A 20,258-nucleotide genomic window follows, 5' to 3' on the forward strand; every position below is an offset into this window, starting at 1 on the left:
GTGTCATCAAACATTGCGACTTCAATCTGAAGGTCATTTTCAATCTGATGAGATGGTTTGAGCAGCGGCATTGATAATCTGTAATATAATCATTACACATAAGCAGGAGCGGGGACGGTTTGCAAAAGGAGTGATGTAGGCCATTTGGTCAAAAAAGAAAACCCTTCTTTAAACAGGAATGGTCTGAGATACAACCTCCCTTCAGTCTACAACAGCCTCATCAAACCCCGGCACAAATCAAACGCTAATGAGGCACTTACAGTTCTGAGGGACCTTTTCTCTCTACAAGGACAGAAAGTAAAGCAGTTAAGCATCTGCAGCTTTCAGTGACATTTATGATCAGATTGTTTCCGTCGTGCGATGTCATTGAGTGCAAACGTGTTGTGTGGACGCAGATTGAGCCTTAAGTGACTGAAGAGGGAACATGGCCGCCATGAAAAACAAAGAGGTCTGAGTGTTTCTGTCCCCAGACTGATTATTCACCGTCCAGAAGAGTCAAAGGCCCGATCCTGCAGCTTTGGAGCGGGTCCTCACGAGTTTCTCACAGTAGATATTCATACAAAACGCAAAAGTAAAAATACAGGGATGTAACGTTGTGCTAACAGAACAAATATAGTGGTCTGTGGTCTTATAGGTCCTTTATCTTGTAATATTTTGGCTTTTTGAAAATTTTGGACTCATTACTTACCTTATCAGAAGATATAGAAAACAGTGCAAAGGGAAAGGAAGTCAGTTCAAATGGGGCCAAAAACAACCGCTGCTAAGTTGAAAGTTGTTTACGAGCCATTTAAATGCTTATGACCATGAAATTCCTGGTATAGACTTTAAAAACACAGAAAAGCTGTAAAACAATGAAAACAAAACGAACAATTCATTAAAAAGCTAATAATTTTGAAGAATGTATTGTATTGGATGATGACATTATAATATGGTAGTTTTGCTGTAGAGGCAAATGTGAGTGACATGACAAGCCCCAGCACGTACAAACACTTCAATAATAAAAAAGTATTTAGTGGTGATTAAAGACATTGTTGAGCTATTTTTGCACCGTTACATCCCAATTATAAAACACATAAATAACTTTGGTTAAACATCAGCTCTTCCGCAGCTTTTCCCGGTTTATCGTCCGGGTTTTCCGGGCTGCGTGCGAACCCTGACAGGTGTGGGTATTATCTGGCAGGCGTGGACCTCTCCCTGGGCTGCGGTTTGGCTTTGGGGACGACGGGCGCTGCTTTGGGCCGTGGGTGGGATGCGGAGGCGTCCTGGGAAACGCTGCGTCTCATGCACAGGTTGAGTGCCTGCTTTCTGGGTAGGATTATGGGCATCGTGGGCTGCCTGGAGGGTCGGTGAGGCGAAGGGCTGTGGACAGACGGGTCAGAGGAAAAATGACAAAATGATGAAAAAAATACTTGAATTATTTTTTTATTTTTTTGTACTTAATTTTACTGACTAAATCCTAAAAGTGTCAGTTTCATTTTATGTTGTCACAATATTGAAATTTCAATACTAAGGAAAAGGTTCCAGACTCAATACAAATGTTAATACCACAATAATTAAAAGCAAAAAACAAAGACAAAGTCATGAAATAATAGTAGTAGAACTTACAAAAACTATTCAGGAAAAGTAAAATTGAGTAGTTTAGTTACTAGTTTTGGCATCAATAAATATCTGGGTATCATTCTTTGTGACAACCCTAGTTTCAAAAAAAGGTTGAACCTGAAGAATGCCTTTGATCTCCAACCCAAATGTCTAAAGTTCTTTAGTTCTTCTGACCAATGTGGTATATTACTTACTTTAAAGCTGGGACTGGAACTACAGGTGGAAAAATAACCTGCTGGCTAATTCTGGCATAGTTACAGAAATGTTGCACTATCAATAAAATTAATACATTGATAAATTAATACATGAATTTGCACTATCAATCAAATTAATAAATTAATGACATTATTAAATAAACACCTTTTTTCTGACTGTATTTTTCACATCCAACTTTAGTCATTTACAAAGTTCTTTATCTAATAGCATTATGAAAACAAGCTAGTCAAATTCTTTCTCTTCATCATCAATCAAAAAAATATTAAACATAATTGGCCAAATAGACTAAGCTATAACAAAAAATACAGACAAATAGAAAAACAAAATGTCTCTATGTGCAGAGTAGCAATTGGCTGTTTATTTTCAAATGCTTTATGCCTCAAGAGTAGCATTAGCGTTAGCATTGAGACATAAACACGTCCCTTTATAAACACACTTTGGTCCTTTGGTGAAGTATTCTCCTGTTTAGTCTTTAACATGTTGTCAGAGACTTCCAGCACCACTCACTGTCCACTGCCTGATCACAATTCATTCATTTTAGACTTAGAGAAAACCCAGAGACATGAATTAGACAGGAAGTACTGATGTCAATAGTGAGCTAACCATTTAAAAAACAAATAACCAATGGATATTCAGTACCGAGACAATCACATGAATATGAAAACAAAACCAAAAATATAAAATATAATACTTAAATTGTAAAAATGAAACACAATAACGGTCATTATGGCGTCATTATCAACTACGCGTAATTCCTACTCCACCTTGGGCTGTCGAAGCGGCTGTGGGCGGAGCTGAGGAGGCGCAGAGGCGTCCGGGCGCTGCCGGACAAAGCGGCGCTGCAGCGAGGGACGGAGGCGGACGAGGAGCGAGCGGGAGCACCTTTAACGGCTTTACGCTGCGAGCTGAGCGTGGTCATGAGCGCTCTCTGCGACCTGGGAATATCAACAGGTTCAAATACAGTCCACTTTATTCATCCGGAACATTTCAGAAGCAAAAACGGAGCTGCACTGTACAGCTCTCAACTACAGGGCCAAACAGGTACAAAACATGTCTCTACTGGTCCTTGTTTAAGACAATACAACTAGTCAAATCAAGAGTTTAACTGTCATATGTCAAATAAAAACAGATTAAACACACAAATGATGAATCATTTTAAACCAAGAAAAAATGAGGAATAGACCAAGAAATAGAAAAGAAAAAATAAGCAATTGAAGACATGTAAAAGTGAGAACAAAAAAAATTAAAGCCGCAAGCGGCATCCAACGGCCCTCGCGGGCCGCCGGCCTTCCGACTCTGCTCTCTGCATTTTACAGAGATGGCGCTAACGCAATTGTCTAAGAACTAAGACAGCGACACATTGGACATGTGGACAACTAGTGCAAATGAACACAAATGTCGGTCAAATGTGCAGCTCCAGCGCACAGAGACCGTGACACTTGGAATAAAAATATGGATAACTTTTGATGCTCCGCTTGTGTAGATTATTTTTCCCAAATATGAGCTTGATCGAGCTATTGCCCACAGAGGAGTTCATTAAAGTGTGAAGCATAAATGTGAACATTTCAAGGATTTGGCGTTTTTCCCATTTGTGACAGTATATTTGCAGCTCCACGGCACAGAGACCGTAGCACTTAAAATCAAAATATGGATAACTTTTGATGCCCCATTTGTGTAGATGATTTTCCCCAAATATGAGCTTGATCGGGCAATCGGCCTAGGAGGAGTTGGTGAAAGTGTGAAGCGTGAAAATGTGGTCATTTTAGAGATTTCGCTGTTTTCCCATTTCTGACATATATTTGCGGGTCCGCCACACAGAGACCGTAGCACTTAGAATCAAAATATGGATACCTTTTGATGGCCCGCTTGTGTAGATGATTTTCCCCAAATATGAGCTTGATCGGACAATCGCCCTAGGAGGAGTTTGTTAAAGTGTGAAGTGTAAAAATGTGGTGATTTGAGCGATTCTATGATTTTCCCATAAGGATAACATGGGATGTTTCTGTCAAAGCTACGGTTACGCCGTACAAAATATGACTTTGGCTCTCATACTTGTATGATCAGGATGGCAAATTAGAATTTAGTGCAAAATGTCATGTCATTTGGAAAAACTCTATTGTTTATAGGCCACTCTGAAGGCCAAATAGTCAGAATTCTGGGAAACGTTTGCGGCTCCGTCGCACAGAGACCGTAAAAGTTATCCTTAAAATTTGGATAACTTTAGATGCACCACTTGTCTAGAGGATGTACACCGATTTTGAGGTTGGTGGGCAAAACGCACTAGGAGGAGTTCGTTGAAGTGTAAAACATAAAAATGTGGTAATTTGAGAGATTTAGCGGTTTTCCCATAGGGATAACATGGGAGGTTTCTGTCATCGCTACGACTACGCCGTAAAAATTTAGGCATTTTTGTGATTGGCTTTTGTGATCGGGACGGCAAAATAGAATTTTGGGTAAAGTTTAGACAATTTTAGTAAAACTAATTTTTGACCTTCAATGTTAATTTAAAGGTCACTCTGTAGGGGGCGCTATCGCGGCCATTTCAATTTTGTCAGCCTAAACTGGTCCAAACTAGAAAGTTTAACAACTGATTCAAATTTGGTACTAATCGGACTGGTTTTGATCAAATGGGAGCAATTTTTAGATCTGCAATATTCCAAAATAAGTTGTACAACTTTGCGGCTGCGCCGCACACAGACCGTTAAAGGTATCTCAAAAAATTGAATAACTTTAGATGCCCCACTTGTCCAGAGGACGTACGCCGATTTTGAAGTTGGTGGGCAAAACGCCCTAGGAGGAGTTCGTCAAAGTTTGACGTGAACAAAATGACTAACACAGCGTATTTTCATTTTCAAAGGAAGATGGCGGCCATAGGGTAAGTCTGGGGGCGTGGCCACAATGATTTTTTTTGTTCGTCCTCACGAGAGGAATGCGTGTCCCGAATTTCGTAGCTTTACGCCAAAGTTGACCTCGGGGCGTCTCCCATAGGCGCAATGTATTTTGACTTTTGTCGGTGGCGCTGTCGCGCCATTTTTTAACGAAAAAAAAAATGGCCCAGAAAAAACAACATTTTTCGCCGATTTTGAATTTTGGGTAAAGTTTGGTGAGTTTTTGAGCTTGTTCAGGGGGTCAAATTAGAGCTCAAAAAGCAGAAGAACAAGAAAAATAATAAAAATTAAAGCCGCAAGCGGCATCCAACGGCCCTCGCGGGCCGCCGGCCTTCCGACTCTGCGCTTTTGACTTGATAAAGATGGCGCCCTTATTGTGTGTTGAATAAAAAAAGAACTTGACAGACGGCGACACATTGGACATGGCCAATCCAGTGCAAATGAACACAAGTGTCAGTCAAATTTGCTGCTCCGCCGCACAGAGACCGTAGCACTTGGAATAAAAATATGGATAATTTTTGATGCCCCGCTTGTGTAGATGATTTTTCCCAAAGTAAAGCTTGATCGAGCTATTGCCCACGGAGGAGTTTGTTAAAGTGTGAAGCGTAAATGTGAACATTTCAAGGATTTGGCGTTTTTCCCATTTGTGACAGTATATTTGCAGCTCCACGGCACAGAGACCGTACCACTTAAAATCAAAATATGGATAACTTTTGATGCCCCGTTTGTGTAGATGATTTTCCCCAAATATGAGCTTGATCGGGCAATCGCCCTAGGAGGAGTTTGTTAAAGTGTGAAGCGTAAAAATGTGGTGATTTGAGCGATTCTACGATTTTCCCATAAGGATAACATGGGATGTTTCTGTCAACGCTACAGTTACGCCGTACAAAATATGACTTTGGCTCTCATACTTTTATGATCAGGATGGCAAATTAGAATTTTGTTCAAAATATCATGTCATTTGGAAAAACTCTATTGTTTATAGGCCACTCTGAAGGCCAAATAGTCAGAATTCTGGGAAACGTTTGCGGCTCTGTCGCACAAAGACCGTAAAAGTTATCCTTAAAATTTGGATAACTTTAGATACACCACTTGTCTAGAGGACGTACACCGATTTTGAGGTTGGTGGGCAAAACGCACTAGGAGGACTTCGTTAAAGTGTAAAACATAAAAATGTGGTAATTTGAGAGATTTTGTGGTTTTCCCATAGGGATAACATGGGAGGTTTCTGTCATCGCTACGACTACGGCGTAAAAATGTAGGCATTTTTGTGATTGGCTTTTGTGATCGGGACGGCAAAATAGAATTTTGGGTAAAGTTTAGACAATTTTGGTAAAACTAATTTTTGACCTTCAATTTTAATTTAAAGGTCACTCTGTAGGGGGCGCTATCACTGCCATTTCAATTTTGTCAGCCTAAACTGGTCCAAACTAGAAAGTTTAACAACTGATTCAAATTTGGTCCTAATCGGACTGGTTTTGATCAAATGGGAGCAATTTTTAGACCTGCAATATTCCAAAATAAGTTGTCCAACTTTGCGGCTGCGCCGCACACAGACCGTAAAAGGTATCTCAAAAAATTGAATAACTTTAGATGCCCCACTTGTCCAGAGGACGTACGCCGATTTTGAAGTCGGTGGGCAAAACGCCCTAGGAGGAGTTCGTCAAAGTTTGACGTAAACAAAATGGCTAACTCAGCTTGTTTTCATTTTCAAAGGAAGATGGCGGCCATAGGGTAAGTTTGGGGGCGTGGCCACAATGATTTTTTTTGTTTATCCTCACGAGAGGAATGCGTGTCCCGAATTTCGTAGCTTTACGCCAAAGTTGACCTCGGGGCGTCTCCCATAGGCGCAATGTATTTTGACTTTTGTCGGTGGCGCTGTCGCGCCATTTTTTAACGAAAAAAAAAATGGCCCAGAAAAAATAAAATTTTTCGCCGATTCTGAATTTTGGGCAAAGTTTGGTGAGTTTTTGAGCATGTTCAGGGGGTCAAATTAGAGATCAAAGCGCTGAAGAAGAACAAGAAAAATAATAATAATATTTTTAGCAAAAACAATATAGCCGTTTTTACTATAACAACAAATGATACATCGTTTGAAAGCTCTAAGCCTTCCCGATGCCGCCATGGGGTGGAATCATCATTACGAGCGCTTACGCGCTCGTCACTCCCTATTCCGTCGGGATGCCCCGCCCACTCCCCATAGACTTCCATTGATTTGAGCAGATACAAGCATGGCCCATGCCTGCGGCATGGATTCTCGCATACGGGACGATGCCAAGAGGGTTTTTGGAGGAATGCAGCGCTTCGCGCTGCTGTTGTCAACAATTAGTGAATGGGCTACGCCCATTCACTAATTGTTGACTATTTCTGTCATAGCAGGAGTAAGTATGCATGATCCATGCCTTCGGCATGGGCTAGTTCACTGTACTTCGGCAGCGTTGCGGGAGCAATAGGCCCTCCGCCCTGCTGGGGCTCGGGCCTAAATATTCTTTTGAACATATGAACTAATTGAAAATTTGAATTGAAAAAGACAAAAAATTGTCAATTTTTTTTAACACAATGACGCCCAAAAACTGCAGCCCGCAACTCTCAAAATTTGCAATCCATAGTTGCTATGAAGAAGCAGACTTGGTAACTATGATAACGCCCATAACTACACCGGAACTAACACACTCGCTGTTACCGTCAGGATTGTTTGTTCTTAGTTAAGTCTATTGAACTACTCAAGTGAACTGTCACCTGACTCATATTGAGCAGAATCCTTCACGGGTCATCATCCTGCAGAGTTTAGACCTGAGGATTTGTCCCGTTGACAGAATTCCATTGTCTTTCGCTTTTGGAACGACCTGGACGACTGAGACCACGCCGACATCCACACGTACCCGCTCGTAGCTTTGGTTGCATTCGCCCCCGTTGGCGTCTGAGGAGGGTTGGCCGCAGTGGTCAGTCCAGACGCGGGCCTCCTGACTGGGGTGAGCGGCCGTGGGATCCTGCTCCGACCTTCCCTGGACTCCTCGGTGGTCCTCAGCCTGGAGCTCCTCTTGGACTCGTCTGAGGTGAAGTCTGGGCCATAGACAGACATGAGCTCACATCACAGTCACACTTAGGTAAGGTGCGTGACGTGTCTGGCCCAAGGACACGACCACGGTATGGGCCGAGCGGTCATTCAGACACTGACTCTAAACACTGCGCTCATTCATGCCAAAACCAGATGATGCAAGAAATGCAGAAGAACTCCACTTGATTTAATGTGTTTTCATGAGTTTGTGTAGAATAAGAAAGGCCAAAACAATGAGTTCAACTGCAGCCTGTAAACACAACTCCAAGTATGGGTTTGATATGTTTTTGAAGAGGGACCAAAATCTTCTAAAAGTTCATTGACAAATAAATAAAGCATCTTAACGTGTTGTAAGGTCCCTCATAAATATTGAGATGTCACAAATAAAATAAAGATATCATTTGGACTAGAGTTGTTATGGATGGTGGAACAACATTAGAATATTGTTAACTGCTTTATTTATTAACCTTTATTGAACAGGGAAAGAACCCGTTGAGAAGTAGAAAAGACATTACACATCTACACTAAACAGTATAAAAGATTGAAAAGGAGAACTACATTTACAAGCGCTGTCTATTTTCATTAGATTTGCTTTCTATGTTTTTCAAATGGAGTGAAAACCCCTCCGTGACACCAGCTCACACAACTTCACTTCAGACTGGAGTTCCAAGCTGTGGGAGCAGCATAACAGGCTGGCTTCCCCCAATCAGTTTGAATTCGAGTGACGGACGAGCTGTAAATGTTTAGTGAGCACAGGACATAGTGACCTTCAGCTCTCTACACAAGGGCACAGAGCGTTCCATCTAAGGTGAACTTTATTGTCCCCGTAGACAGATTTGTCCTCTGCATTTGACCTCTGTTGGAAGAGTTTCTGGTGTAAAAACAAATGCCCAGGGAGTGCCAAAATTACCCGGGCTAATTCTGCGTCCACTTTGGCTGTAAAAGGGACTCTCTTTTTGCCAAAGCTTGTATTCCATAAAGATGCCTCTCCTACCTCTGCTGTGGTCGTCCTCTGAAGCGTTGTTGCGCTTTTCTTCGTCCCCAGAGGAAAGTGAAGACGAGGTCCCCGAGAGCCCCCTCCTGCGGCCCATCCATCGGCCCTGCTGCTTCTCCACCACCATCCTGGCCAGCCCCATCTGCCTGGCCCTCCGCTGGAGACGCGCCCGGGCCGACACCGAAGAGGAACGCTCCGAGCCGGAGTCCTCCTCCGAGACCAGCACCGGGATCCTGCTCCGAGGTTTAGGTCTGTCCTCCGCCGCCTGTTTCACCGCGCTCGGCTCCTCTGAAGGGCGACTCACTGCCTCTTCTAACTTTGTAGACTCCTGTAAAAGAATACTGTCATTTGCGTTTGGGGCAATATGAAACGTTGAAAATTGGGATATTATTCCAAATCTACTGACTGTTGATGTTCTGCAGAAGCTAAACGCACTAATAATGACAGGAAGCAGAACTATGACTTAAATACCCCAAAACAATTAGTACAAATTTTATACGTACCGCCATTAAATATTCTTGCATTAATTAAATTGTCAATTATATAGTAATAGCATAATGTCTCTTTTAGATCATAATCAAAAATGTAGTCCATATCAAACTAACGTTTTAGAGACGGATGTCATCCTGTCCCAAGGTTTTGAACCACGCTTTTTTTAAATAATTGTTGTATGTGATACGAGGGCATCATGGATTTGATTATAATGTCATCAAAGAAAATGGTAAGTTTATGCTTTATATATTCAAGGTGTAAACTAATCCACATGGAAGAATCCACTGCGTTGTTCTGTCCATGATTTGGTCCATCTCCTCAGAGGTTGTGGACAGTAGTGAACGCAGGTCAACAGTGGAAGCGCAACATTTCAAAAAGTGACTAGAACAAGCAGCAAAACAAATAAACATCATTTCAAAAGACTGTGATCTAAAAACTCTAAAAACTGCCTTGGGTGCTTCGATGTATTTTTTCTAGATGGTATATTTCCTCTGTTCTGGTCAACTCTCATACTGACTTTCAGCGCCCTTTCGTGGTCATTTCGTGGCCTTTGCAACATAAACTGTCAAAATTTTGCAGTGGCTGTAAGTACGCTTGGAACAGATCGCAAAAAAATATAATAACTGAGATCTCTTCATGTGGACGGACGCTTTAATTCAATATACATGTGCCTTTCTGTCCATCTTACTTCTACAGTTTATCATAGCATAGTATTCGTTCCTTACCTGTGTCTGTGTTGGGTCCAGCACAAAGGTCACAGACTGGACTTCTAACGCTGGTCCATTCTCTGCAGGAATGGGCTCTGGACTCGTGTCGAGCTTGGGCTGTTCCTCGTCTCCCGTGTGGTTCAGAATGGCCATGACCTCCGTGTCTTTGGCCGAGTGTCCGTTGGAAGACATGACGTTGAGGTGCGACGTCTCCGCAATGTGGATGAACGTTCGCTCCACTTTGGTGAAGGGCGGAGAGGCCGGGGCGATGGGCGTGGAGGGCCGCAGATCGGACCTCAGAGCCGGGGAGAGACGTCCGGTTTCAGGGGGTTCGAGCAGCAGCGCCTCACCCACCAACATGCGCTCGTTTCGGGGCGTGAGAGCACAGGCCGTGGCCAGCTCCGGCTCCAGACCTGTGTCTCCGCCCGATGGAGACTTACGCGTGTCGCCCGGAGAGAACAACACTAGCGTTTTGGAAGCATCCTCCAAATCCTGGTCGTTCTCTGCACCTGAAACCTAAATGAAACATCCTCATTTAGATTCAGCACTATTCAATATGTTTTCCAACAGTCACAGTTCCATTCACTGATTGAGCGAGAACGGGGCCTTGCAGATTTTCCTTATTTGTTTGTCTACATGCTTGAGTTTTCACATGAGCTGCCGACATCACCAGAAGGACTCCAGAACTTGCTAAAAAAGGTTGGATTGATTTAATCAATCCAAGCACTAACCAGGCCCTGATGTGCTTAGCTTCTGAGATCTGCCAGGATCAGGTATTGACAGGCAGGTATGGGCAGGGAAGGAAATTCCAGCTCAAAATCCGCACAGAGAAAACAAAAATCACGTAGCTACCAGAGATCCAGAGCAGCTTATCCTCAAATGACAAGATGTGGTACTCGAGGAAGTGGAACATTTAAATACATGTGTGCGATTATTGAACAAACGGCAGATGGAGCTCATGAGATCAGAGCCTGACTGAGGGCAGCGAGATCAATACGGCCTACAACATGCTGACTACATCCAGAGACTGGCAGCATTCCTAACTTCATGCTATAGACTGACAGTGCTGAGGATCACAGGATCATATGGACTGCCCACAGAACAAATGAGATAGTCTTGAAGGAAATGGGGGCAGAGCAGGAGCTAATATCAACCGTAAGGAAAAGGAAACTACAGTACTTTGGCCATATTACCAGGGCCCAAAACCTCTGTACCTATGTTCTGGAAGGATAAATTGATGGCAAGAGGACAAGAAGGAGACAAAGAAACAAATGACACCCAAGACTGGACCAAAACATATCTTGGGAAGAACACAACCTCGGCAAGGCATCGGAGTCTATCTTAGTTCAAATCAAAGGTGTGCGAGAATTTATGACAATGCGCTTCACAAAATAAAGTGAACTGATAAATTCAAGCATTGGGGTTAAGGTTCATTTCCCTGACACACGATATACTGACCCTGCTGACGAATCCCCCTATTAACCTGGACAGAGATCTTTGACTGAAACTCGGAGGCAACTGTTCAGTCGCAACAGCACAATACCTGTCTAAATGCAGAAGATGCCTCTTACAAACCTTGGGCCCCTTCTGGTCCTCTGCCATGAGCGTGGAGTGGGCCGCCTCCTGGCTCCTCTCCGTGCTCTTCTGGCTGGCCTCGCTGTTGGACTCGCTCTTCGTCACGTCGTCGTCGCGTGGACCCGGAGCTTCTGGGACGTCTTCCGGAGCGGCAAAGCTGCGGCGCGCCGGTAACGTCCCGGTGAGCACCACGGTGAGGAAGTCGGCGCGTTTAGCCTGGAGCTGAGGCAGGATGTGGAAGTGCTGCTTCTCGTCGTCCAGGCCTTTGGTGCGATAGTCTGGCGACGTGGGAGAGGGTGTCTTCTCTGTGGGAGACACCGCCACCGCCGCCTGGGTGATGGAGAGAAGTATTAGACAACTGAGGACGAAATGTGAAGAACTTTGAACAACATTGGATTCGCACAAAAGCTTGACATACATTCATACACCCACACAACACATTCCTTCACCATGGCACAGAGAGAGACATGAGGGTTTTGGAAGGATCAAGAGTTTAAACCACACTGAGAGGCAGGAAACAGAAGAACCACGCTGCCAACATAAAACAAACCGATGAACAAACATTGTATTTGCCCCAAATCTGTTTATTTCATCGTAGTTTGGTTGTACACGAGCTCGTAAAGATTGTCTAGATTACATACATTGATATAAAAGGCACAAAAAATGCATTGCAGTTTCTTCTTGACAGCACGCAGTCGATGTGTTCAAGTGTTTCCCTCCGGAGATATTCACAAACGGCCTGTACAAACATGCGATTCAGCGCTTACTGCCACTCCGGACATGGCTTTCTACAGCTCTGTACACGCTTTATCGCCGGGTTTACAAAAATGTTTCAAATACATGCGTTTTTTTAAGCCTGAAATTATACAAGCAGTTACTGTACAGTGATACATGTGGTAGAAAAGAAATGCTTACATGTATTTTACAAGTGAAAAGTGACACCCAACCTTGCTCTTATTGCCTTGAATTTACACGGGGCGTTCATATACAGAAGAATAATGTACAATGCAGTGTGGGTAGCTCAGCAAATGTGAATGGAATCCGCAAATGTGCTGAAAGTGGCAAAAAAATTATCATATAAAGTGGAGAAAGATGATTGCAAAAGTATGTCTCCGACCCCCTGTCGCGAGTTGGACTATAGGCCAGGTGGTGGTACTACAGCAAAGAAATAAAAATTAAAATCCATAGCGCAAAGGTTGACAGGGACCTACAGCTTTCTGAAAGGTTGGATTTTGTGGAAATTGTTGTCTATTTACATCAACCTTTTCTCAATTCGAAATCCAACAGTTTTTAATCCTTTTGTTTTGGTCCACTCGAGCCCACTGCACTGATTGGTCAGAACAATCACGTGGTGCGCGGGGAGGGGAACTATGGGCTGCAGAATCACCGCTAGAGGAACCATTTAGAGGAAGGAACCACGCGGATGCAACCAGGATTTCTGTTGGAATATTGTGTAATCTGTTGGAATATTGGAATATTGTGTAATCTGTCAGTAATGAGGCGATAACATTATGGGAACAATGTCATTCCCTTGTCAAGGGCAGCGGGCGATTCATACAAACTTTCCAGAACAGGAAAATTCAATCGTCTTCTGACTTTACACTGCCTCGAATAATTAAAACAAATACAATAAAAATATGTCTTGAAATATTTACAAAGGAATCACAGACGTTTCCAGTCGGACGCGGCGTTTTTGTTTAAATCGTGGTCAAACGGGCCGTGTCCAGAACCTCAGCTCTGAGACACTACAGAGAGCTACAAACTCTCCTGATGTTCACTCTTCATCTGTTCTTTTAATTAGGAGGTTCTTAATCTCAATGATTACAAATAATGAAGGAAATTGTAGCATGATTTAGTTTTTGACATGTCTAAGTCCATTCATGGTTGTGACAGACAATCAATACCAACGTTTTGATATTTGCAATAGTGACAAGGCATTGAAATCAATCCTCAGTTAAAATTCAATTCAAAAGTCAATTTTCCAGAATTAATATTTTTGTTTCGGTGCATATGTTTGTTAGACCAAGTGTATGTCTATGATTAGTATTATTTTTGTCTTATGTTAGCTTATTTTTGTCTTTTTATTTTATTTATCTTTTTGTTTTTCAATTTAAATTTAAATTTTCTCTCTATTCCCTATTAAGAATATGAGAGGTTCTGTCCATAGGAGTTTTGTTTATAAGAGTTTTTTTTCTCTATTAAGAGTGTTTTCAGTTCTTTTCTTCTGTATCTACTTGCGTTGCAACACTGAAAGTCCCCCATTCCCCCAATCTACTCCAAAATCATTAACACCAAATAGAATCCGAGTATTATTTGGTTTTGTATGGAAACAAGAGTCACTGGTTTCTCCCTTTCCACCAATAGAAACGTATCTCTCATTCGTGCACTTCAGTTTTACCATTTTATTTTGGTAACACACACAAAGGCGGTGACGGGGAATCCTCTGGTTTGACCGTTTGTGGTGAACCCGGAGAGTCTTGTAAAGCCCCTGTGGATCATGGACACGGCCTGCTGACTGAAAACGCTCCACCATCCAATCTGAACCTCAGCGCGTGGCGTGTAAACAAAGCGTGCAAAGTAAACGTTAGCAGCTCGCGGTACATTCGCGCGGTGGTTTGAACTCGGTCAGAAGCAGCATCGGATGGACGGTTGGATGGACGAGCGGTGCATATTTGAATGTAGCCCTTTGAGAAAAAGTAACAGTGAGGAGCTCCAAACACCCGCCTGAGCTAACGGCTAACAGCTGGCGGCTAACGGCTAGCAGCTAATGGCTAGAAGCTAACGGGCTAACAGCCTGACGTTCACGGGCCACAACAAGGAACAACCGAAGCAACAAGGAATATATTTCACGCAGTAGTAACTTGTCTTAAGTGAATTTTCATTGAAATTAGCATCTAGTGTTGCATTGTCTTCCACTTTTTAGACGTAGTGTATGAATACGATGAATATAATGAATATTAACAGCGATTTGAGAGTAAAAACATGTGAAGAACAGCACATTTGACTGAAGTCCACTAGTTCTTTGGGCCTGGATTACTCATTACTTTCTGATCCCAATGTTCTGGACACGGACAAAACGTTTCATTCACGTTCAAGACAAAAGCCCTTGATTCAAAAAATAAAGAAATAAGTTTAAGCGCTTCTCAGTCTCCGGTTCACGGTCCTTTTCTACTCAAGAGCTAAAGACTTTCAGTGACTTTAACTTTTAGAAACAAAGATCAAAACTGCTTGTGTTGAAAAAAATATTCCAAACAAATGAAAAATACACCTAAAAAATTTCAAACAATCCATAAATAGAATAAAAGAAAATAAAAGAAGATGAATTATATGATGAAAGAAATAACATTAATGACAAAAATGGAGATTAAATAAAAATAATAAAAACATTTACAATTAAAAAATATATATTAAAAATGATATCAATATTTCTCATTTACTCCCTTATATTGTCCCTAATCTAATAATAAAAATAATACATTATAATGCGTCATAACGAGTTTGTTTTACATTATCATTTTCTTGTGCAAATATCCTACTACGGATGTGTTTTACAGACGTTGCAACCTGCGACTTACAAATAAAGTGATGAAGTTCAAAAAAAAGCGTGGACTTTTGCCAAAACAACTCAATATTTTGGAAGACGATTCTTTTCTTTTTTTACAATTTACAATATGTATACGCCATAGTTTAGATTCTATTCATAAAACCGGCAAATGGCTCTATAATATGAGAACGCATTTTGGATTCACAGTTAACTCTTTTGTATTCCATTCTAGTGTTTCAGTTTTTGTTTCCCTTTTTGACCTCTAGAAAAACGGACACAGCTAAATATCTGTCGACAAATCATAAAAGTTGAACTGTTTCACTATGGATTCCAAAATATAAGCCTGAAACCAATATGGCTGTAGAATTCACCTCTGAACTCATAAATAACAGGTGATTTTTGTTATTTTCTTAGCACCATTCATTAATATTTATCCCATTTAACATTGTGTATATAATATTTTGTCCATATTTAAATGTAAATGTTAAATGTAATAAAAAAGTGTGTAATTCATTCACTCGTTCGTTACAGTCACAGCTGTCCTGGGGCAGACTGACGGAGAATTGCATCTTTTGTGACCTCCAACGATCACCTGCTCATTCAGCCATTCATCAGCAAAGTGAAGCGCCCCGCCCAAGGACACAACAACAGTGTGCCACGCCTTCTCCAACAATTCTACCATCTGAACTACGGCCACCACTTTAGATACATGTCTCTACACTACGTCATATATTTAGCAATAAAATGTTCGTATCAGATGTTAAATATGGTTTTGTTCAGTTTGAAAGTCAAAAGAACAGGTTTTTTGTTTTTGCTTTTCCCCGTGTGTGCTCCTTCGGGCCACCGTACTTCCCTTTTCACATTCGCTTTGTGTGTGTTTCGAGCTCGTGTCAAAGAAGCGATGCATTCGAGTGACGTAAAAAAAAAGAAAAAAAACACATATTGCTCGAGTGATTTTCGCGTTGGAACACAGACTTCAAACAGTTTTTCGAGGACGACCTGCATTCCTCGAGACACGTTTTCACATCTGACGAAAAAAAAAAAAAAGGCTATATATTTGTGTAACAGTCTGGCAGAAGTCCGCTCCTCCTTCGTCGCAGTTCGTTTTCGCTCTCGCGTTTTCACCTCCCGTCGACTTTACGGCGTGTGCAACTTCAAGCTTCGCGCGGCGGCCGTTTCAGGAGTTTATTGCATGAAAGAGTTCCTCGTTTTTTGGGACTTTCCTCCTCGGCGTTTGGTACTGAGCGGCGGTGATGGACGCTCGGCTCGTGGTCAGTCCTGGGACGCAGACGCAGAGCGGCCTTGGACAACTCGGGGTCTAATGTACATTTCTGTTCTTCAACTCGGCCACAATAGAAGGAGACAAGCGCCCCCTGCTGGCAACGGAGCTGCATGGAGTAAAAGAAAACGCAGCAAAGCTAATTTCAAGACGCTAGCGGGTTTTGTGGCATGAATGCAACGTCGTGGGGTCAGAAATAAAGTGATGTCCCTTAAAAAAAAAAGTCCAGATCGTCAATGACCGATGCTGATTTTTATAATGTGAGATTTAAATGACTAAAAGCTCAATAACTGCCTCTGCCGTGCACTGATCTACATAAAACAGATTATAATAACGAAAAATTATATCAATAGAATTTTTTTTGTACATTCACAACCCTTTTTTACAACCGGTCAATAACAATAAAGCAATAAAGTGTCAAAATGAAGCTTTACGTCATTCCTCTGCTGAATATTTAAGGCCAAAAAGTGTAAATATTGGCCCGATATATCCGTCTATCGCGACATAAAAGGAAACGTCTTTAAATAAATAGAATTATTGTGCGTGTTGTTTTGTGAATTATAAAATGCTAAAGAGTAGGGACGGTGCTTGAACCCCGAAACTCTGAATACGTCACAGGGTCGACAGTCACGGACATGTAAACGATGAAATATATCCTCACTAGAGCCGGACTCTCTCTCAGGTCTTTAAAGCATCAGCCAGAACATTACGACAGGAGAAGTCAGTCCAGTTTTATTAATTATGTTATATTTAATCTGTGTTGTAGTTTTACAGAAGATCATTGGTTTGAGTCTCGGCCCGACCGGACTGAACAGGTTTGTCCCAACAAACTCCATCATCTCTGTGGATTCAGCTCAATGTCTGAGGACCAAGAATCTCAGGTTTTACTTTGAGGTGACTGGATTTAAACACAGACAGTTGAAACATAAAATAAAATAGAATATTAAATGACATTATATTATATTCAAAAAAATATTCAACATTTTTTTCTGTTCATTGGAACTATGTAATTTAACCAGATTGTTTCAAAACCCAACATTTGTTTTGTTTCAACATAGATAATAATTAAAACCGAAAAATATGCCAGATATATAAATACTTTGGTAACTCTTTAATTTAAGGACCAAATTTTAATTGCTAACCAAGTGGTAATTGGTATGCAAGTTATTAATTACGGTATTAGGTCTTTCATAAAACACTTACTAAAGTATTAAGATAATGTCCACTAACAACCATATGAGGCATTTGTTACTTAAACTGGCAATGAAGATAAGATATAATATAATATTTCCATAAAGCCAGATTTATGGCTCTAACTCTCTTCCTGTCGTAACGAGCCGGCTGACGACTCTGGGTGACGTCGGTGCAGTTGCGTGTTGAATATTTGCTGTGCGCGTTTTGGCTTTGCTTGTTTGCCGCTGCGTCCCGGGACCCTTCCAGAGTCTGGGACCCTTCCACAGTCCGGGACCCTTCCACAGTCCGGGACCCTTCCACAGTCCGGGACCCTTCCACAGTCCGGGACCCTTCCACAGTCCGGGACCCTTCCACAGTCCGGGACCCTTCCACAGTCCGGGACCCTTCCACAGTCCGCCGTTCCTGCATTAGCTGTTGTTCTTGTTCATGAGTTTGGCAAACATCTGCTGCAGCTGCGAGCGCGAGGCGTTGAGCACGGAGTGTCTGTGGCGTGGGCTGCCGGGCGGCGGGAGCGTTCCGGCGTGGCGGCGAGGCGGCGGAGGCAGGGCCGGCCAAAGTCTTCAGGGGGCCCTAAGCGAAAACATTTTTGGGGGCCGCTCACCATGTCATCAGAATCAGTTTTATTGCCATTGTCACTGAACAATTCACATATGGGAACTTTCTTCAACGCAAACAAAGTGCAATAAAACGCCAGGGCATCCGTTTGCCATCTAGGTTTATTCTCAGCACCTCACAAGCTCAAATATTGATAACTTAAATCCCACAATGCAACTTGGTATTCCGCTGACATCATCTCTACTCCCTGTACAAATAACACACCTCCCAGATATGTTTTTGGGCGTATTTGTGGGCTTTAAGGGTCGGCAGTCAGATTTTCAGACCTTTTTGGTGTATTCTGGTGCATTTTAATCTGGTCCAGCCGGCTAAAGTAAAATGTAAATGTAAAATGTTGAGGTTGTGATGCTATAAAATGATGATGAGATGAAACTGTGCCAGATGACTAAAATGACTAAAGCCAGTTATTAATACATTAGTGTACTTAAATACTCAATACAATTCTGGCTATGAAAAAACATTAGGGTCAAATTGTTTTCATAGCAAAATAAATGTACCTAAAACATACATTTGTTGAACATCTATTTGTTGAATACCAAGTTAAATATCATACAGAACTATGAACCACTGGAGGGCCACAGTGTATTTGTTAATACTAATTAACATTAATAACTAATGTTCTTATTAGACATAATTGATATAAGTTAAAATGTACATTCTCTATTTAACTGAAAATGTATAAGTAATAGTTTTCCTTACTAATTTATCTTTTACTGCTCCCAACTGTTCCTTCTTGCCAAAGTGACAAAACAAGTTATATTAAATTAAACAAATAGCATAAGCATTGCTTGATAACGCTCATAAAACTGCACAGTACAAAAATGTAATTCCCAGAGAATGAACAGAACGAAGTGAAGGTCCAAACCCAGCTGTAGTGAAGAGACTGCGTTTCTGCAACTTTGCCACTTTGATATAAAAATATATAATATTATTGTATAACAGACCTAATTATAATATGTCTGGTTATTTTTTACAATCAATTTATTATAATTGATAACAAATAGTCTAATGGTGCTTTTTAAATAAATTGAAATGTTTTATTGCTCTATCAAAAGTGAATTAGAATGTAAATGTTTGTTCTGATCAAATCAAATCAAATCAAATCAATTTATTTTTGTAAGGCCCAAAATCACAACAACAGTTGCCTCTGAGGGCCACAGGGAGAAATGAATCAACAATGTCTGTGGTGGCGATGAAGTCAGACAATGTTTGTGGTGGCGAGGGACGATGTCCCAGGGTCCTCTGTCCTTAGACTCTCCTTCTCGGCCAGGAAAAACTACGAATTTTGAATTTGATTCTAGACTCGACGGGGAGCCAGTGAAGAGACTTCAGCACTGGCGTAATGTGCTCTCTTCTTTTTGTTCCTGTTAGTAATCTTGCTGCTGCATTTTGAACCAGTTGAAAGCTTTTTATGGAGCTTTTAGGACACGCTGCAAGCAGGAGTTACAGTAGTCTAATCTAGTCGTTACAAATGCATGGATAAGTTTTTCGGCATCACTTTTAGGCCGGATTTTTCTGATTTTGGCTCTTGTTGCGCAAATGGAAATAGGCTGTTTTACAAGCTTGATTTATATGAGCTTTAAATGAGAGCTCCTGGTCAAATAAGACTCTGAGGTTTCTTACAGTAGAACTGGAGGCTACACTGACATTGTCCAGTGTGACTATCTGCTCAGATAGAGCATCTCGTAGATGCTTAGGGCCAAGCACAATGACCTTGGTTTTTTCAGGGTTAAGAAGCAGGTAGTTTAGTGTCATCCAGGTTTTTATCTCCTTCACACAAGTACTAAGTCTGTCTACTTGATCGCTCTGATCAGGTTTCATTGATAAATACAGCTGAGTGTCGTCTGCAGAGCAGTGGAAGTTAATGTCATGTGACCTGATCATGTTGCCTAATGGCAGCATATAAAGAGTAAACAGAATTGGACCGAGTACCGAACCCTGTGGCACACCGTAAATTACTTTAGAGCTTGGTGAGGAGCTCTGGTTTACATTAACAAATTGGAACCTATCAGATATATAGGATTTAAACCAGCTGAGGGCGGAGCCTCCAACACCTACATCACATTCTAACCTCTGCAGTAGAATGTTGTGGTCGAT

General features: G+C 41.7%; 1 protein-coding gene across 1 annotated transcript; it reads right to left on the reverse strand.

Annotated features, from left to right (window-relative positions):
- Positions 1-1,026: 1,026 nt before the first annotated feature.
- On the reverse strand, positions 1,027-17,954 carry LOC140378049 (uncharacterized). Its single transcript, XM_072463680.1, has 7 exons — positions 17,670-17,954; positions 11,530-11,859; positions 9,973-10,470; positions 8,756-9,083; positions 7,586-7,766; positions 2,580-2,750; positions 1,027-1,359 (listed from the first exon to the last, which is right to left on the reverse strand). The coding sequence occupies exons 1-7, from the start codon at positions 17,952-17,954 to the stop codon at positions 1,170-1,172; spliced, it is 1,983 nt and encodes a 660-aa protein (XP_072319781.1). The 3' UTR covers positions 1,027-1,169.
- Positions 17,955-20,258: the final 2,304 nt, after the last annotated feature.

Source organism: Eucyclogobius newberryi, unplaced genomic scaffold (assembly GCF_026437365.1).
Source record: "Eucyclogobius newberryi isolate DKJ021-1_F unplaced genomic scaffold, fEucNew1.0.hap1 SCAF_4, whole genome shotgun sequence".
Classification (NCBI taxonomy): domain Eukaryota; kingdom Metazoa; phylum Chordata; class Actinopteri; order Gobiiformes; family Gobiidae; genus Eucyclogobius; species Eucyclogobius newberryi.

Excerpts from the sequence above, each read along its gene's own strand:
- LOC140378049 (XM_072463680.1), bottom strand. The coding sequence starts at position 17,954 with ATGCAGGAACGGCGGACTGTGGAAGGGTCCCGGACTGTGGAAGGGTCC. Across the intron at positions 10,471-11,529 it reads AGGACCAGAAGGGGCCCAAG|GTTTCAGGTGCAGAGAACGA; the intron begins GTTTGTAAGAGG and ends TGTTTCATTTAG. Across the intron at positions 9,084-9,972 it reads TGGACCCAACACAGACACAG|GAGTCTACAAAGTTAGAAGA; the intron begins GTAAGGAACGAA and ends ATTCTTTTACAG.